The sequence below is a fragment of the Accipiter gentilis genome, chromosome W (genome assembly GCF_929443795.1).
Source record: "Accipiter gentilis chromosome W, bAccGen1.1, whole genome shotgun sequence".
Lineage (NCBI taxonomy): Eukaryota > Metazoa > Chordata > Aves > Accipitriformes > Accipitridae > Astur > Astur gentilis.
Genome location: NC_064918.1, coordinates 27,376,782 through 27,394,791, shown reverse-complemented (window position 1 = coordinate 27,394,791; position 18,010 = coordinate 27,376,782). Strand labels below are relative to the sequence as shown.

At 42.5% G+C, this 18,010-nt stretch overlaps 2 protein-coding genes across 4 annotated transcripts in view; both read left to right on the top strand.

The window, feature by feature from the left end:
- LOC126035461 (uncharacterized) overlaps positions 1–18,010 on the top strand; it is a 280,978-nt gene that overhangs the window by 74,948 nt on the left and 188,020 nt on the right. The window lies entirely within an intron of this gene.
- The window catches only part of LOC126035506 (probable global transcription activator SNF2L2), a 114,591-nt gene that overhangs the window by 16,265 nt on the left and 80,316 nt on the right, over positions 1–18,010 (top strand). The window contains exons 1-2 of one of the 2 annotated variants that reach the window (XM_049794167.1): positions 14,668–14,825; positions 15,848–15,961. In XM_049794167.1, coding sequence (XP_049650124.1) covers positions 15,919–15,961 — 43 coding nt within the window. In that variant the 5' untranslated portion in view covers positions 14,668–14,825; positions 15,848–15,918. Of the gene's footprint in view, positions 1–14,667; positions 14,826–15,847; positions 15,962–18,010 lie in introns of those variants that run through there. The other variant, XM_049794166.1, reaches the window with a different exon arrangement.

Below are 18,010 nucleotides of genomic sequence, written 5' to 3'. Positions count from 1 at the left end.
AATCAACTCACTTGCCTGTTTGAGGCCTTATCTTGTTTCAGTATGAGTAAAGGTACAGATTTTAAACTGGTTACACCTGCGTACCTTCTTGTCAGTAGGCTGTTTTAAAAGAGCAGCTTTTCATATTAGTGTGTGACATCTTGGAAGTGGCACAAGACTTTTCAAGCCACTCATAAAATAGAAGCGTCCACACAGGGTTACAAAAGTCTTTGTAGTGCTAGTTTAAATATTTAATAAATAAAGGTAAACTGTAAAGAAAAATAATTAGGTAGAAATATGTTTGGAATAATTATGAATAGATATAGCACTACTAATAGAAAAAGCTACAAGTTCTTTTAACTTCTTCCCCAAAATGGATTTTCTTCCTCCTCTCGGATTACTATTTTCAAAGTTTAGTCTTTTCCCTTGAATTAATGTCTTTTTTGTTTGTTTTTTTTTTCAGTGGGGCTTCTTCGCTAACTCACTATTCTTTCTTCTGGCCTTCCTTGTAGAAGAGAGGCAAATAAAAACTTGTTTCATAGAAGTGCCTTTAAATAATAGTGAAGTGCTATCTTGATTTCTTGCTTCTTGTTGATTGGAAAATTAAAAAAAACCCACAACACCAAAATAACAACAACAACAAAAAACCCAAACCTGAAAGTATAATTTTAAAGGAATAAAAATTAGGAATGAAAAAAAACACCTTTTGTTTATTTATTTGGGAGGCTTCACCAATTATGTGATTAATCCGCAAACCAAAAGGCACTGTTAAAATTGCTTTGTTAGTTTGTGTGGCCTTTAGAAAAGGATAATACTATCTTCTGTTCAGTAGTGATCTTCTGAAAGTTAGCATTATTTCTGAAGTTAGTTAACTCCCTTGCTCATCTTCATGTTTATATAGTGTGCTAACCCTTTTGATTCCTTTTTGGCATCCTGGCTTTTTAAGGGATCAAAAGGCTTTGCGTTTTACTTTCTCTGACAGTGGAGTTGTGTATGGGTGGGGGGGTGTTTTGGTTTTGTTTGTTGTGAGTTGTTTGTTTGGTTTTTTTTAAATGCTGATTGTGGCTTCATTTGGTTGCATTTGTATATTAAATTAATACATAGATGTTTTCCCATTGAAAGTGAGATGTGAAAGGGAGGGAGGACTGAGTATTCACACTTGCTTTTTTGATTTATGAAATTAGAAGGTTTTGTTTGGGACTGGAAATTGGAAAATTATTGAAGAATATTAAAATATGTAATGCTTGCATTCTTCATATGTGGGTGACATTAGATGGTTCCCTTTGGCTGTATGTGAAAGACCAGATTTCCATGAATAGCCTTGCCCTTTGAGTCAGCATCTGTGCCATATTCACCCTTTTGCTTCCCACAGCAAGAAGTATAGAGGTCCAAATGGCAATATTTAGTTGCAAGATTATAATCCTGTACTGTCAGTGATTCTTTGTTCTAGAGAGTATATTGCGAACTTGAGCATTATCATCTTAATTTCTTTTGTTATTTGGAATATTCTTTTTAGGAGATACATCTTTTCAGTTTTGTGTGGGGGTGTGTTTGTTTTAAGAGCAAAGGTTGTATTGCATTGTGGTGCAACTGCTGGTTAGTTAAAATATGTATATATTGCCTTTTCTCACAGTTTCACAGAATGGTTGGGGTTGGAAGGGACCTCTGGAGGTCATCTGGTCTAGCCCCCCCTGCTCAAGCAGGGCCACCTAGGGCAGGTTGCATAAGACTACATCCAGACAGATTTTTAGTATCTTCTGAATTTTCTGCCTGGAAGAGGAGAATATTTTGAGATTCTTAGTTCTTGTATTTACTCAACTTGGAAGGTGGGAAAGGTTGGCTTAAATCTCAGTAACCACACAACTGCTGGATGTCTTCCTCTAGTCTTCAACTTGATGTCTGGTTATGGGAAGTGAAGGGGCAGAGAATTACACTGTACTTTGGTTTAGGAAATCCTATGTTGCTTATGTGCTTGAGTGAAATATGTGAACAGCATATTTAAAAAACCCACAGTTGCTGAAAAGTTAATTATTTTCAAGTCTTTAGAATCTGAATTGCTCATGAGCTCATGTTTGCTTTGTGGTTCTGCTGTCAAAATACTTTTTTTATTGAGTATAAAGTGATGTAAGAAAGAACTACATTTCTGATTGCTAGAATATTAGTTATCAATGGACATTATAGAAGAATAAATGGTGATATGTGATCATGTTCGTTCTTTCTGCAAATCACGAGTATTTTAACTTGTATAGTTATAAAAGTTATTAGAAAAATATTTTTCTTAATTATACACTGTACTCTGAATAAGGATTACATAAGTGTGTGATGGTCTGACAAATTCAATGTCTCAAACATCCGCTAAAAGAGCTTTGGTGGACAAAACGATCTCTGTAAAAATGCTGGAGTTTTGTGAACAGGACAATGTGGACAGAGGAGAGGGCCCCACGGAGGGTGGGAACGCACTTCTCCAAAGCCCCAATTCCTTATCTTAAGTGACCAGGAGAAGGAACACAATTTATGCCTTCCTGGAAGAAGAAGGCCCCATGGAAGTTGGGACTGTGCTTCTATCTTAAGTGGTCATGCCAGCAGGAAGAGAGGCAACTCCACAATGAACACCCACCCCCCCCCACCCCCCCCAAAGCTCACTGACCAATTCCAGTGAACCCCAGGTGTGGGAACTGCGCATGTTGAGATCATCAACTAACACACTAGAGGAGAGAACGAGTCCTCAGTGCGTGCCCTCCGGAACTGGATCTCTATGCTGGCTGGACCAACGCTGGACCCAAGACTGGTGAAACCCCTCTCTTCTCTCTTTCTTTCTTTCTTTCTCTCTCTCTCTCTCCCCCTCTTTTCCTTCTCTCTTTTCCACAGTCCCTACACCTCATCCTTTGAAACATAAACCGTTGACCAAGTCTGAGACTAAGAGTGGACCTAGCCGCCCCTGAGCTCCTCTCTGAGAAGGAGTCCAGAAAGCAAGGGGGTCTGCTCTGAACCTCGTGACTCAACGGGAGGGCTGTCCTTCTGATACATTTCATGTTCCTTTTTCCATTTCATTTTCCTGTACTTCCCTCCTCTTCTCAAATAGCGGCTTAGTGACATGTTGCAAGGTTCATATTAACAAATTCATGTGTACTTGGACAAAGTTAGCTAGGTTGAATAAATGTTAGTTGTTGTTTGAACTCCCCTGGTGTCGTTTCACCTTAATTCTGACAAAGGAAATCCACGAACCTGAGTCACTCCAACTTTGGGACGCGACATCTTAATTGGCGTCACGGACAGGATTTCCCTTGTTGGAAGGGAGTTTTTAATGGGATACTGGACCTCCACTTGGAGAACAAGCAGGGAGGATCGGGGAAAGATCTCTCAACACTAAGTCGGGAGAGATCTGAGCAGTGGCAGACATAGAGGCCCGGGAAATATCTGTGTCTGACTGTTCCCCAGTTTTTAGAGAGGCTAACTGCCTATACAGGATTTCCCTTGTTGGAAGGGGGATTCTAACGGGATACTGGACCTCCACCTGGAGAGCGGGCGGGGAGGATCTTGGAAGGATCTTTCAACAATAAGTCGGGAGAGATCCGAGCAGTGGCAGGCATGGTGACCCGGGAAATATCTGTGTCTGACTGTTCCCCTGTTTTAGAGAAGCTAATTGCATATAAAGCCCACCCTTCCCCACAAGGAGTAGCCTGGGCACAAAACCACTGGCATGATACAAAAGCCATTGTAGGAAGAATTGAGAAGTTAGCAAAAGAAGGCAGGTTTCGCCCGGGAAAAGGGAAGGCTGTAGTGTGTGCAGTGTTAGGGGCCGCACTCGCAGCAGCTCAGGAAGACAGACAGGAAACAATGAGAGCTGAGCAGGCAGATAAGGAGAACATTCAGTCCCTGCAGGATTTAAAGTCCTGCAAGAGCAGTTAACTGCTGAGCGTAATACAACACAGCGGCTTCATGCTGCCTTGTCTGATGCGTTAGATCGGGAAAGAATTTTACAAGCCGAGGCAGATGAACAATCTGACTCGGACTTAGACCTACAAGGTCTAGAGGTAGTTCAAGTGAAACAGCAAAAATCTTTATACCCAAATCAAGAGTTAGAATGTACCAGAAAAGTTTTTTACCCTGAGGATGAAGAGATAGCAATGAGGCCATTAATTAAAACAGAAACCATAGACAATGGCCAAATTGGCGGAGCACCACACGTGACCATTAAGACGATACCATATTCTGCCACTGAATTATCTAAAATTCAGGAAAAGTATATCCGACTAGCAAAGGAGACTGAAACAGAATATGTGTGGAGGGTGTCATTAAACAGTGGTGACCGGATTTTATTGTCAGAAGATGAAGCCAAAGGATATTGGGGGCCTGGAGTGTTCCTAACTATCGATGATCCTAGGGAACCATGGTCTCTGACACAGCGGGCAGCTTACTGGGCAGGGGGAATAGACCAAATGGAACGGGGAGAACCAACAAGGATAGATACCCCTTCTATAAATCAGTTAACCGAGAGCTTACAGAAAACTGCTTGTCTCCAATTAATGCATGATAGGCGATTAGTGCCACAACAGCCCTCTCCGATGTTGTTAAATGCCAATCCTGATAGAATGACTCCTCTAATCCGAGGTTTACCAGATTCTTTGAAATTATATGCTGTGCAGCTGCAGGATAGATTACGCCATGTGATAGCACCTAGAGGAGGCAGGCGGAATGCAGGAGGGGCCCTGATCTGGGGAGAAGTGGCACAGGAATTGATTAACTATGGCCGGAGAATGGGTCTCACAAGGGAAGAAAGCAGCGCTAAGCCTGCTATCCGCCGAATAGAAGGACCTGGCCAACCTCCCCCATCTAACACTGTAAACACCAAAAAGCCATATGGCAGTCAGCGAAACTTGTTGAGGGCAGAAGGGATAGAAAAGGAAATTCCCCGGGATGTGATGGATGGCTTGCCCAGCTCTGTCCTAGAAAAGTTGGTCCTAGGGTGGAAAGACAAGAACAAGGAGCCTCCACATACTGAGTTAGACATTCGAGGCTATAAGGGGGCAAATCCACAGTCGCTGGCAACTCCCACTCCTCAAAAACCTACTGCTCCAGAGGAAGGTATGGCTGTCCACAGGACGGGAAACTAGACATGCTGTCCCTATGTCCTGGGTTCAGCTGGTATAGAGTTAATTTTTACAGGAACCTGGGAGGTGGGGGCATAGCCGGGGCAGCTGACCTGAACTAGCCAAGGAGCTATTCCATACCATGTCACATCATGCTCAGTATATAAATGGGGAGCGGTCCGGGGGGTGGTCTCTGTTTTCAGTGGGGGAAGTGGTGGAGCGTCGGGTCCCGGGTGGTGAGCAGTTGCACTGTGCATCACTCTTTTTGTATACTTTTTCATTAGTACCGTTGTTGTTGTTGTAATCTCTTTGTGTTTGTCCCAGTAAACTGCCTTTATCTCAGCCCTCGAGGTTCCAGTTTCTTTTTCTTTTCTCTCCTCCGTCTCCTCCCCATCCCACCGGAGGGGGGCGGAGGAGTGAGCGAGCGGCTGCGTGGTCCTTTGTTCCCGGCTGGGCTGAAACCACGACAGTCCTTTTTTGGCGCCCAACGTGGGGCACGAAGGGTTGAGATAACGACAGATATGGCCAGAGCGTGTTGAAACACATTTGCCAAATGCATTTCTTAGATAAATAGATGTTAGTCACAATGTTGTTTCATTTGTTTACATGGTGGCGTTTTGTAAGCTCTTATATGCTCTATGTATTGCCTGTAGTTGTGTATCTCATCTCTGGGAGAGTGATTGGGATTATCATTTTGCTGTACTGGGCAATGTCGACTTATGAAATGATTACATCACTGGTCATGAGGTTAAGCTGGTATCTGTATGAGGCAGTGATATAATTTCCATAATTTGGGCACCTTCTCTCGGATTTTATTGGTAATTACACCCCATCCATGGGGAAGTTAGGGGGGGATACTCCCACCCATCCATTTGCCTCCCTTTCCTCCTTCTGACTAATTACAACAGCTTTTGAGAATTTTGAATATCCTTGGGATGCGCAAGCCAGTGTACTGTTAGTGCTATGCCTCCTGACTATGTTTCAGGTCTTGTTTAGGGCTACAAAAAGGGTCTTTAAGAGGACCACCCAGAGATCTGCCCCAAAGCTGGATATTCATGGGTGGCACAGCATGTGGGAAGATATGGGCAGGTATCTAGAGAACTTCTCACCGCCAGTGACTTGGAAGTTCACTCCCGAACAACTACAGAACCCTCATGAAGTGGTAGAATATTTGAAAGAAAAATGCTGTGGCTGTCCCAGAGACACACAACTCACTACATTGTGCTGGGCCCTGGCCAGTATCTACCAAACACTGCTTGATACTAGGCAGCACCCTCAGGGAGAAAAGATGGAAAACAGGACAACAGGCAACGTGGCTGTCCCTACCCCGACAACAGGTACCGTGACTACCCCTACCCCGGTGACAGATACTGCAGCTAAACCAGAGAACCAGCCTGTGCCAGTATCAGTCGCCCCTGTACAGAAAAAGAAACACACAAAGAAATCAGTTCGCTTAGCGAGAGATGAAGATGAACCAGGGTCATCGCGAGAGCAAGAGGAAGAGGCAGAACCTGAAATAATTACCCGATCTCTATCCATGAGTGAGTTGCGTGACATGCAAAAAGATTTTAGCCGCCACCCAGGTGAGCACATTGTTACCTGGCTGCTCCGATGCTGGGATAGTGGGGCTAGTAGTGTGGAGTTAGAGGGTAAGGAAGCTAAGCAGTTGGGATCTCTGTCTAGGGAAGGGGGCATCGACAAGGCGATTGGGAGAAAAACACAAGTCCTCAGCCTCTGGAGGCGACTTCTGTTAGGTGTAAAGGAAAGATACCCCTTCAGGGATGAAGTTACATGTCACCAAGGCAAGTGGACCACCATGGAGAGAGGTATCCAGTACCTGAGGGAATTAGCTGTGCTGGAGGTGATTTATAATGATCCAGAAAATGGGCAGTCACCCACAGATCCAGATGAGGTCCAATGCACACAACCCATGTGGCGGAGGTTTCTACGAAGTGCACCACCAACCTATGCCAACTCATTGGCAGTAATGTCCTGGAAAGAAGCCTATGGACAAACGGTGGATGAATTGGCTGTCCAACTCCGGCAATACGAAGGAAGTCCCTCTTCCTCCCTATGGGCCTGTGTCTCAGCTGTAGAGGAGTTGTCCCGAGAGTTCCAGCAATTCAAAGTGGATCTGTCCTCCTCCTCACCTGTACAGGCCCGCATCGCAGTTATTGGGAGTAAGCGTTCCTCTGCCCAAGAGAGGAGAGAGGAAGTACACTCGACGGGCTAACCTGTGGTTTTACCTGCGTGACCATGGAGAGGACATGAGGAAGTGGGATGGAAAACCCACTTCAGTCTTGGATGCACGGGTACAGTAGTTGCGAGAAAAAGCAACCAGAAAAGAGAATACTTCTTGGAAAACTGCTGCTCCAGTTTCCCGTGAGCAGTCCCCCAGACGCAGTAGATGGGCTGATCTCATTTCTGATCCCCTTGAAGGGACTTCTGATTCACGTGTGCAGAAAGTGAGTAATGGATAGTCTAACCAGCATTAGAGGGGCCCTGCCTCCAGCCAGGTGGAGGAGAGGGACAACCGAGTCTACTGGACAGTGTGGATTCGATGGCCTGGCACATCAGACCCACAGGAATATAAGGCTCTACTGGACACTGGTGCACAATGTACCCTAATGCCATCAAGTTATAAAGGGGCAGAACCCATCTGTATCTCTGGTATGACAGGGGGATCCCAAGAGCTAACCATATTGGAAGCTGAAATGAATCTAATGGGAATGAGTGGCATAAACACCCCATTGGGACTGGCCCAGAGGCCCCGTGCATCCTTGGTATAGATTATCTCAGGAGGGGGTATTTCAAGGACCCAAAAGGGTACCGTTGGGCCTTTGGTATAGCTGCATTGGAGACGGAGGAGATTGAACAGCTGTCTACCCTGCCGGGTCTCTCCCAAGACCCTTCGGTTGTGGGGTTGCTAAAGGTTGAAGAACAACAGGTGCCAATTGCTACCACGACGGTGCACCGGCGACAATATCGCACCAACTGACACTCCCTGATCCCCATCCATAAGCTGATTTGCCAATTGGAGAGCCAAGGAGTGATCAGCAAGACTCACTCACCCTTTAATAGTCCCATATGGCCAGTGCGGAAATATAACGGGGAATGGAGACTAACAGTAGATTATTGTGGGCTGAATGAAGTCACGCCACCGCTGAGCGCTGCTGTGCCAGATATGTTAGAGCTTCAATATGAACTGGAATCAAAGGCAGCTAAGTGGTATGCCACAATTGACATTGCTAATGCATTTTTCTCCATTCCTTTGGCAGCGGAGTGCAGGCCTCAGTTTGCTTTCACTTGGAGGGGCATCCAGTACACCTGGAATCGACTGCCCCAGGGGTGGAAACACAGCCCCACCATTTGCCATGGACTGATCCAGGCTGCACTAGAAAAAGGTGAAGCTCCAGAGCACCTGCAATATATTGATGACATCATCGTATGGGGCAACACAGCAGAAGAAGTTTTTGAGAAAGGGAAGAAAATAATCCAACTCCTTTGGAAGTCTGGTTTTGCCATAAAAGAAAGTAAGGTCAAGGGACCTGCACAGGAGATCCAGTTCTTAGGAGTAAAATGGCAAGATGGACGTCATCAGATCCCTGCTGACATGATCAACAAAATAGCAGCTATGTCTCCCCCAACTAATAAAAAGGAAACACAGGCTTTCTTAGGTGTTGTGGGCTTTTGGAGAATGCATATTCCAAATTACAGTCAAATTGTAAGCCCTCTCTACCAAGTCACTCGGAAGAAGAACCATTTTAAATGGGGTCCTGAGCAAAGACAAGCCTTTGAACAGATTAAGCAGGAGATTGTTCACGCAGTAGCTCTTGGGCCAGTCCGGACAGGACGAGATATTAAAAATATGCTCTACACTGCAGCTGGGGAGAATGGCCCTACCTGGAGCCTTTGGCAGAAAGCACCTGGGGAGACCCGAGGCCGACCTCTGAGGTTTTGGAGTCGAGGATATCGAGGATCCGAGGATCGCTATACTCCAACTGAAAAAGAGATCTTGGCAGCATATGAAGGAGTTCGAGCCGCCTCAGAAGTGGTTGGTACTGAAACACAGCTCTTCTTAGCACCTCGACTGCCAGTGCTGGGCTAGATGTTGAAAGGGAAAGTTTCCTCTACACATCACGCGACTGACGCCACGTGGAGTAAGTAGATTCCACTGATCACACAGCGGGCTCGCATAGGAAACCGCAGTCGCCCAGGAATGTTAGAAGTGATCACGGACTGGCCATAAGGCAAGGATTTTGGAATGTCTCCAGAGGAGGAGGTGACACGGGCTGAAGAGGCCCCGCTGTATAATAAACTGCCAGAAAATGAGAGGCAATATGCCCTGTTCACTGATGGGTCCTGTCGCATTGTGGGAAAGCATCGGAGGTGGAAGGCTGATGTATGGAGTCCTACACGACAAGTTGCAGAAACTGCTGAAGGAGAAGGTGAATCAAGTCAGTTTGCAGAGGTGAAAGCCATCCAGCTAGCATTAGACATTGCTGAAAGAGAAAAGTGGCCAGTGCTCTATCTCTATACTGACTCATGGATGGTGGCAAATGCCCTATGGGGGTGGCTACAGCAATGGAAGAAGGGCAATTGGCAGCGCAGAGGTAAACCCATCTGGCCTGACGCATTGTGGCAAGATATCGCTGTTCGGATAGAGAAGCTAGTGGTAAAAGTACGTCACGTAGATGCGTACCCAAGAGTCGAGCCACTGAAGAACATCAAAACAACCAGCAGGCGGATCAGGCCGCCAAGATTGAAGTGTCTCACGTGGACCTGGACTGGCAACGTAGGGGTGAGCTATTTATGGCTTGGTGGGGCCCACGATACCTCGGGCCATCAGGGAAGACATGCAACATATAGATGGGCTCGAGATCGAGGGGTGGACTTGACCATGGATACTATCGCACAGGTCATCCATGAATGTGAAACATGTGCTGCAATTAAGCAAGCCAAGCAGCAAAAACCCCTGTCGCATGGAGGGCGATGGCTGAAATATAAACAGTGGGAGGCCTGGCAGATTGACTATATCACACTCCCATGAACACGCCAAGGCAAGTGCCATGTGCTTACAATGGTGGAAGCAACCACTGGATGGCTAGAAACATACTCTGTGTCCCATGCCACCACCCAGAACACTATCCTGGGCCTTGAGAAGCAGGTCTTGTGGCGCCATGGCACCCCAGAAAGAATCGAGTTAGACAATGGGACTCACTTCCAAAACAACCTCGTAGACACCTGGGCCAAAGAGCATGGCATTGAGTGGGTGTATCACATCCCTTATCACGCACCGGCCTCCGGAAAAATTGAACGATACAATGGACTGCTGAAAACTACATTGAGAGCGATGGGGGGTGGAACTTTCAAGCATTGAGATACACATTTAATAAAAGCCACCTGGTTAGTTAATACTAGAGGATCTGCCAATCGGGCTGGCCCTGCCCAACCAAGAGTTCCATATACCGTAGAAAGGGATAAAGTCCCTGTAGTGCGCATGAGGAGTATGTTAGGAAAGGCAGTCTGGGTTAGTCCTCCCTCAAGCAGAGGCAAACCCATTCAAGAGGTTGTTTTTGCTCAAGGACCTGGGTACACCTGGTGGGTGATGCAGAAGGATGGGGAAGTTCGATGTGTACCTCAGGGAGATTTGATTTTGGGAGAGAATAGCCAGTGAATTGGGCTGTATGATATTTAACTGCTAAATAACCTGCCAATGCATGTCATTGTATCTATAGTGTCTATATGCCATATCAAGGGTATTATTGTGAGAATTATCCAAATGACTACAGGATGGACTTTTGAAACTGAGCCAAGTACAACAGCGATAGAACTTGATCTGGCACCCAGCAATTTCCTCAAGATCAACGTCCTCGACCTGCAGACCAAGGGCATGAGTTGCACCAAATGTACTAGCCACAAGTTCCAGAGGCAGCGTACAACAACGCAACATCTCACACCATCTCTCTCTTATCCTGAAGAACTGTTACAACAGATAGAACCCCAAAATCGATGGACACATTAGAGGGATAGCCCATAGGCTAAAGGAACACTGTGTGTGTGTGTGCGAAGTCGGGGCGGGGGGGAAGTCCATATACTTATATATAAGACAAGGAAAGTAGTAGTGGTTGATTAGAAAAATGTAAGATCTGGGCATGATGTAGATGGTATAAGGGGTGGATAATGTCCTGGGTTCAGCTGGTATAGAGTTAATTTTTACAGGAACCTGGGAGGTGGGGGCATAGCCGGGGCAGCTGACCTGAACTAGCCAAGGAGCTATTCCATACCATGTCACATCATGCTCAGTATATAAATGGGGAGTGGTCCGGGGGGTGGTCTCTGTTTTCAGTGGGGGAAGTGGTGGAGCGTCGGGTCCCGGGTGGTGAGCAGTTGCACTGTGCATCACTCTTTTTGTATACTTTTTCATTAGTACCGTTGTTGTTGTTGTAATCTCTTTGTGTTTGTCCCAGTAAACTGCCTTTATCTCAGCCCTCGAGGTTCCAGTTTCTTTTTCTTTTCTCTCCTCCGTCTCCTCCCCATCCCACCGGAGGGGGGCGGAGGAGTGAGCGAGCGGCTGCGTGGTCCTTTGTTCCCGGCTGGGCTGAAACCACGACAGCATCCCTTTGACATCTGATGGGAGGGGAAACACAAGTGTGGTATCTAAGTGGAGGAGACACCAGATCTTATGTGGTCTCATTTCTCCACTGTGCAACAGGATTGATCTAGTGTGCAGCTGATTGCTAACTTGCTGTGTTTTGCAGCTGGAGATTCAGAGCAGGCTCAGTAGCCTCAGTCTAACAGCCCTTCAGTAGAAGCATCACTTATAAGTATTTGAGAAAGTTCAGTTGGAGTAATATAAAATCACTTTGCACCCAAATGAGAGTAGGGGTGGTTTAAAATGTATTAATTCATACAAGTAGGATTCACACTGACAGTTGGCTAACCTTTACTTTCCTAAAAAAGCATCTTTGTAGATAAATCTTGATACCTTGAGAAGGTTTCTTAATTGGTCAGAAGTAAGATTTGATCTAATCATCTTTTCTAGAATTACCTTTTCAGACTGAGCATTATCCGATATATGTACTGTGCCTATTAGAAAGAAGTGCCTCAGACTCTACTACTTTAATAACTTTAACTCCCTACCTATATTTTTTCAGTGGAAGAATGGTAGCTGTAAAGGATTGCAATACTTAAGTTTGAGATATAAATTATCAAAGCTGGAAAGGGGAGGTTTTCAGGTTTTGAATATGGAGAGGGTTTGGCCTTTTACATTAAATAAGGAATTGCTCCTGGAGCTGTTGAAGTCTATATGTATATATTTTATGCTCAAAAATGAGAAGAAAAGTACTGCAAGGTGTGTGTTCCCTTATAGCGCAGAAAAGATTTCCTTTATCTACTCTGGTCTCCTAGTTTCTTCGTCTTGCTTTTCTGAAAATGTAATTGTTTTATAGAAATGTTCTGAGGATAATACAAATTGACTGTGAGCACACAAAGAATGCTGAAATAGTTAACAAAAAAAGTTAATCTTATCAAATGTGAAGTCAGCCAAAATAGACATGTCTTGCTTGAAGGAAACAAGGTCTATGTTGTCGGGGTTATTTTCCTGCTTGTTTTCTTTGACTGATTGCATGTATCTGATTTGATATTTATCTGACTGTTTATATATGGAGATGGTTGATGAACTTGGTATATTGTGTTGTTCAAATACAGTTAATTTTTGTTTTTACTGAGAAAACTAAATACTATGTGGAGATGGCAGAAAACTTTTATTTCAAAGACTTTACCTCAGATTCTTTCTATCCACGAGCCAAGAGTACGTTTTCTATAACCTGGTAGACTGCTTACATTTTAAAAAGTGCTTGTTGACAACATCTGTCTCATAAAGTGCATATCCTCTGTTATCTCTGAATATCTAGTTATGTATGTGTAACATAGCTTTAGTAAGTGGGCTTGACTGCAGAATTTGGTGGTGATGCATGGGAGAGGAAATTGGTTTGGTTTTTTTTGTTGTTGTTGTTTTGTGGGGTGGTTTTGGGGAGGTTTTGTTGGGGTTTTTTTGTTTTTTTAAATTACAAATTGTGTGCAGGACTGGGAAAAGCTTTTTATATTTTAATCCTATTTTCATCACTTCTTAGAGTAAGCATTCACTTAGTTGACCATGTCAATCCACAAATAAAAAAAAAATGTTTGCTTAGCATAATTGCAATATTCCAGATGTTATTAACTTAAAATGACATCTAGTGAAAAGCTATTGTGCTTTGTGAAAACGTGAAATTTATTAATCGTTTGAAACTTAACTGCATCATTTCATTTTGTATCTGAAAAATGCTTTTGTTTTGCCGTGCTTCAAAACCCCTGTGATTATGGTTCAGGAAAGGCAGAAAAGTCTAGAATGAGAACAAATATTCCCAAGGAAATTTAAGACAAGCATGGGACTATTGTTTCTTTTTTTAATAAAACAAACAAAAATCCCAACCCCAAAAGGCTTAGCTTTTCTGGATATACTGAATCACAAATTTCATCCATCCTACTGAAAGAATCGGGTTTGGTTTGGTGTTTTTTCCCCAGTGGAAAAATTGGGAGGAGGGGGAGCAATGCAGTTGTTGCGTGGTGATAGTTTGTGTCAGAGTTAAATTGTTTTGGGTTTTTTGACCAGCTCATAAATTGGCCAGTCTGAAGTGTTATGAACTACATAAGTCCCTTAGAAAAGTTCTAGCTTTAGCATTAACTTTATCAATAAAATAGTGGATGTTGGTGAAAGTCTTTTAATGTATCATTTTATATTCAAGACACCTACATTTCTAGATAATACATGAACAATTAATTGAAACTGAATTGTTCTGACTTCCATGTTTTGCAGATGCTCTGAAATTAACTCATATAAGCTTTATCCCTGGATTCATCAGTTTAGCAATAACAAAAGATCTGCTGATCAGATACGACCAGTTTATTTCCCTGATGTTGACCCTCACAGTCTTCCTTCTAGTTCGAACTTCTCTATGACAGCAGGGGATTTTCAAGAAATTTATTCTGAGTGTAGTGAGTAAATGCAAATATTTAGTCTTTCCATGTAACTATCTTTAGTGTATTTGCTATGAGACAATAAGAAATTATTACAAATAGAGTGGAACTGCATCTGTAATCATTAAGCAAAAAAGTACCAATTATAGCAAGACTTTCTTATTCCAAATCAGCTGCTTTTTTTTTTCTTTTAATAACTAAAAAGAAAACCCCCAACATACAGATAATATATTTGCTGTAGCTAGCTACTTGCCTAACAGATCTTTGTTGCAGTAGTTTCTTTCAGAATAAAGACAATATGGCAAAGTTAGGGAAAGGTATACTTGATTTTTAAAAAAGTGATGTTAAGGAAGTGAACAGTGCAACTAATGCATTCTTTTTTTTAGTGGGGGAAAAAAAGTATTTTTTTTTTAAATTTTCTGTTGTAAAAGCAAATCAAACTTTTTTGATGGTAGCTAATTATAAATGAAACTAAGATATGCTTATTGACTGTCAATAACAAGTATTTAAAGGGCACATTATGGGGATGATAATTATTAAAGATTGAGTCTTCCCATCGGTACAAATACCCTTACTTTTTCTGGTGATCTCTGATTAATTGTGCTGTCTTCATTGCAGCTATAAAGTAGTCTTTGTATGACTAACCTAATATTGAATTAATCTGCAGAAGATGACCTTATTTAGCACATACCAATTACACATTTATTCTTTGATCGAAGAATAGCACTTATCCAGGTGGGTTTTTTTGTTTCATATGTAGTCTAATATTTCACACTTCAGATCCTAGTAGAGCAAATAATAAGAAACATGAAGTATGCCTATTTAGAGTTCACTAATTTTTATTTTTTTTTCCTCGCATAGTATTGGATTATACCAAGGACTTCTGTTTTCCAGTTCCACATCTCTGTCTTTGTTGGACCCATATTTCATTCTGATGAAAAATAACTAGCTTTTGATCTGCCTCTTTTTTGTGCAGCCAGGCTTCTAGATATTTTCTTCTAGATGCCTTCCTTATATAATTCCTTAATTTTCTGTAGATTCTGTCTTGTTAGGATATCCAATGCTGGTGATTTCCTCCCCCCCCCCCCAGATTTACAGAACTTAAACTTTTACAATTTCACAGATGCATGTTTAGACAAAAACAGACTCATGCTTTAAAAGGTAGTTCTTGAAAGATATTGTTAAATACGCTAGTAAAAAAACAATTGGAGAAACATTCAGATACTGGATAAAATATTTTGAAGTTACATGGGTTGTAAAAGTACACTTTAGTGTACAGAATTGTATTGTTCTAAGTTTTAATGTAACCAGAGAGTCCCAAAGCTGCTGGGTATTTTTGCATTCCTGTTTTTAACAGTTGTAGTAATGAAGTTCATAGAACAGGCAAGTATTAGCATGTTTGGGCCTTCATGTATTATAATATATATATATATTACAGTAATTATGTTTTATAATATATAAGCAATTTATATTTTATATAAGAGATGCAAATAATTATTTCATAAAATAAATATGTATGCATTAATATTTTAGGTTTTTTCAAAATATAGGCCCCACAAACCCAAACTTAACTGTCCATTGCTTATGTAAAACAATGTTTTGCGTTTAGTTTCTAGTAAACATGAGAACTCTTCAGCTTTTATTGTTAATTGAAGTAAATCCTGAGTGTAAAACAAATATTGCTGTTAAATGATAGATTTTTTTATGGGGGAGAAACATTGAAACTAATATCTGTATAATATGTTCTTTTTGTGCAGATACAAGGAACTGCATAGCAACTTGCTTCTTTATAGATACAGCACATAACATTACTGATTATATTGATACAATGTGGAAAATACTAAAGCCTGGAGGAATATGGATAAATGTAGGTAAGTGTGACCACTCTTTTTTTCCACAAACTCGACTTCTGTTTCCTCACATACTGGACGCCTAGTGCCTGAAAAGAGTTGTGGGGATGAAAGTGTCTGTGCTGAAAATCCTGCAGAGCTAGGGCTTTGAAATTCTCTCAGGCCTGTTCAGAATATGTCCAGATGTGTGTTAGTTATAATCACATCAACACCATGTGATTATTTTTTTTTTAATAGAGAAGCAAAGCTGCCCAGTGCTAGGTTTCACATTCATGTGTCACACATTTAAGTTTGATAAATGTAGTGTCCTGCATTCTTTTTGCTGGTTTCGGAGAAAATAGACCTTATTCTGTCTGTTAATACATCCTTCTTATTTTTCTTTAATCTGTTGTCTAATTTGTACTATGCTTGTAAGTAGAACAAGGCATAAAAGCTTTGGCTCAAAGGAAGAGAGACCTAAAACTTTTGCCATGAGTGTAGTACATCATAAAATCAGTTATGACAATAATGTGTTGTTGTGGTTTAACCCTAGCCAGCAACTAAGCACCATGCAGCTGCTCACTCACTTCCCCCCACCCAGTGGGATGGGGGAGACAATCAGGAAAAGAAGTAACACTTGTGGGTTGAGATAAGAACGGTTTAATAGAACAGAAAAGAAGAAACTAATAATGATAATGAAAACACTAATAAAATGACAACAGTAATAATAAAAGGATTGGAATGTACAAGTGATGCACAGTGCAATTGCTCACCACCCACCGACTGACACCCAGCTAGTCCCTGAGCGGCAATCCCCCCGCCCCCACTCCCCCCAGTTTATATACTAGATGTGGCGTCACATGGTATGGAATACACCGTTGGCCACTTTGGGTCAGCTGCCCTGGCTGTGTCCCCTCCCAACTTCTTGTGCCCCTCCAGCCTTCTTGCTGGCTGGGCATGGGAAGCTGAAAAATCCTTGACTTGAGACTAAACATTACTTAGCAACAATTGAAAACATCAGTGTTATCAACATTCTTCTCATACCTAGCTCAAAAACATAGCACTATACGAGCTACTAGGAAGACAACTCTATACCAGCTGAAACCAGGACATGTGTACAATAGGTTTGATTATTTTTTTGATATTAAAGTTTGCAGTATGACTTGATGACTCATTTTTTTATTTTTATCATTTACTCAATGGTAAGATTTGATTTTTGTCTTTTTTTTTTTTTTATTGGCATGTAATCAACATTTCATTAAAATTCCAAGGAATGTCATAGAGTTGTCTGAAAGTTCTGAAGTGTTTTGTTGAATATGTGGATTAAGTGTCTTGTGGAAACATTATGACCAAGAATTGCTCCAAGAGGTTTTTCCAACTTCCTGGGGTGCTGCAAAAACCTCTGTCTCCTAAATGTTGCAGTATATCATATAGCCTATGAATAATAAGAGCTTTTATAGGTACATTGGCCAGAAAAGGAAGATTAAAGACAATATGCACACATATCCCCCATACCCCCCCCCCCCCCCCCCATAAGTAAGACAGGAAGAGCTAGTGACAGGGAGAAGGCTGAGGTACTCAGCAATTATATTTTGTTTACCTCTGTTTTCAATGGTAATCTCTCAACCCCCTGAACCTCAAGGCAGGGATTGGGGGAGTTAAGTCCCTCCCATTATAGAAGAAGATCAGGTTCGAGACCACCTGAGGAACCTGAACCCACACAAGTCCACGGGACCTGACAAAATGCATCCCAGGGTCCTGAGGGAACTGGCTGATTTAGTTACAGAGGCCTTTGATACAGTCCCCAACAATGTTCTTGTAAATTGGAGAGAGAGAGATTTGATGGAAGGATTAGTGGATGGTTAAGGAATTGTCTGGATGGCCATGTCCAAAGAGTTGCAGTCAATGGCTCAATGTCCAAGTAGAAACCGGTAACAAGTGGTGTCCCTCAAGGGTCTGTACTGGGACCAGTACTGTTTAACATCTTTAACAACGTAGACAGTGGGACTGAGTGCACCCTCAGCAAGTTTGCAGGTGACACCAAGCTGCATGGTACAGTTGATTTGCTTGAGGGAAGGGATGTCATCCAGA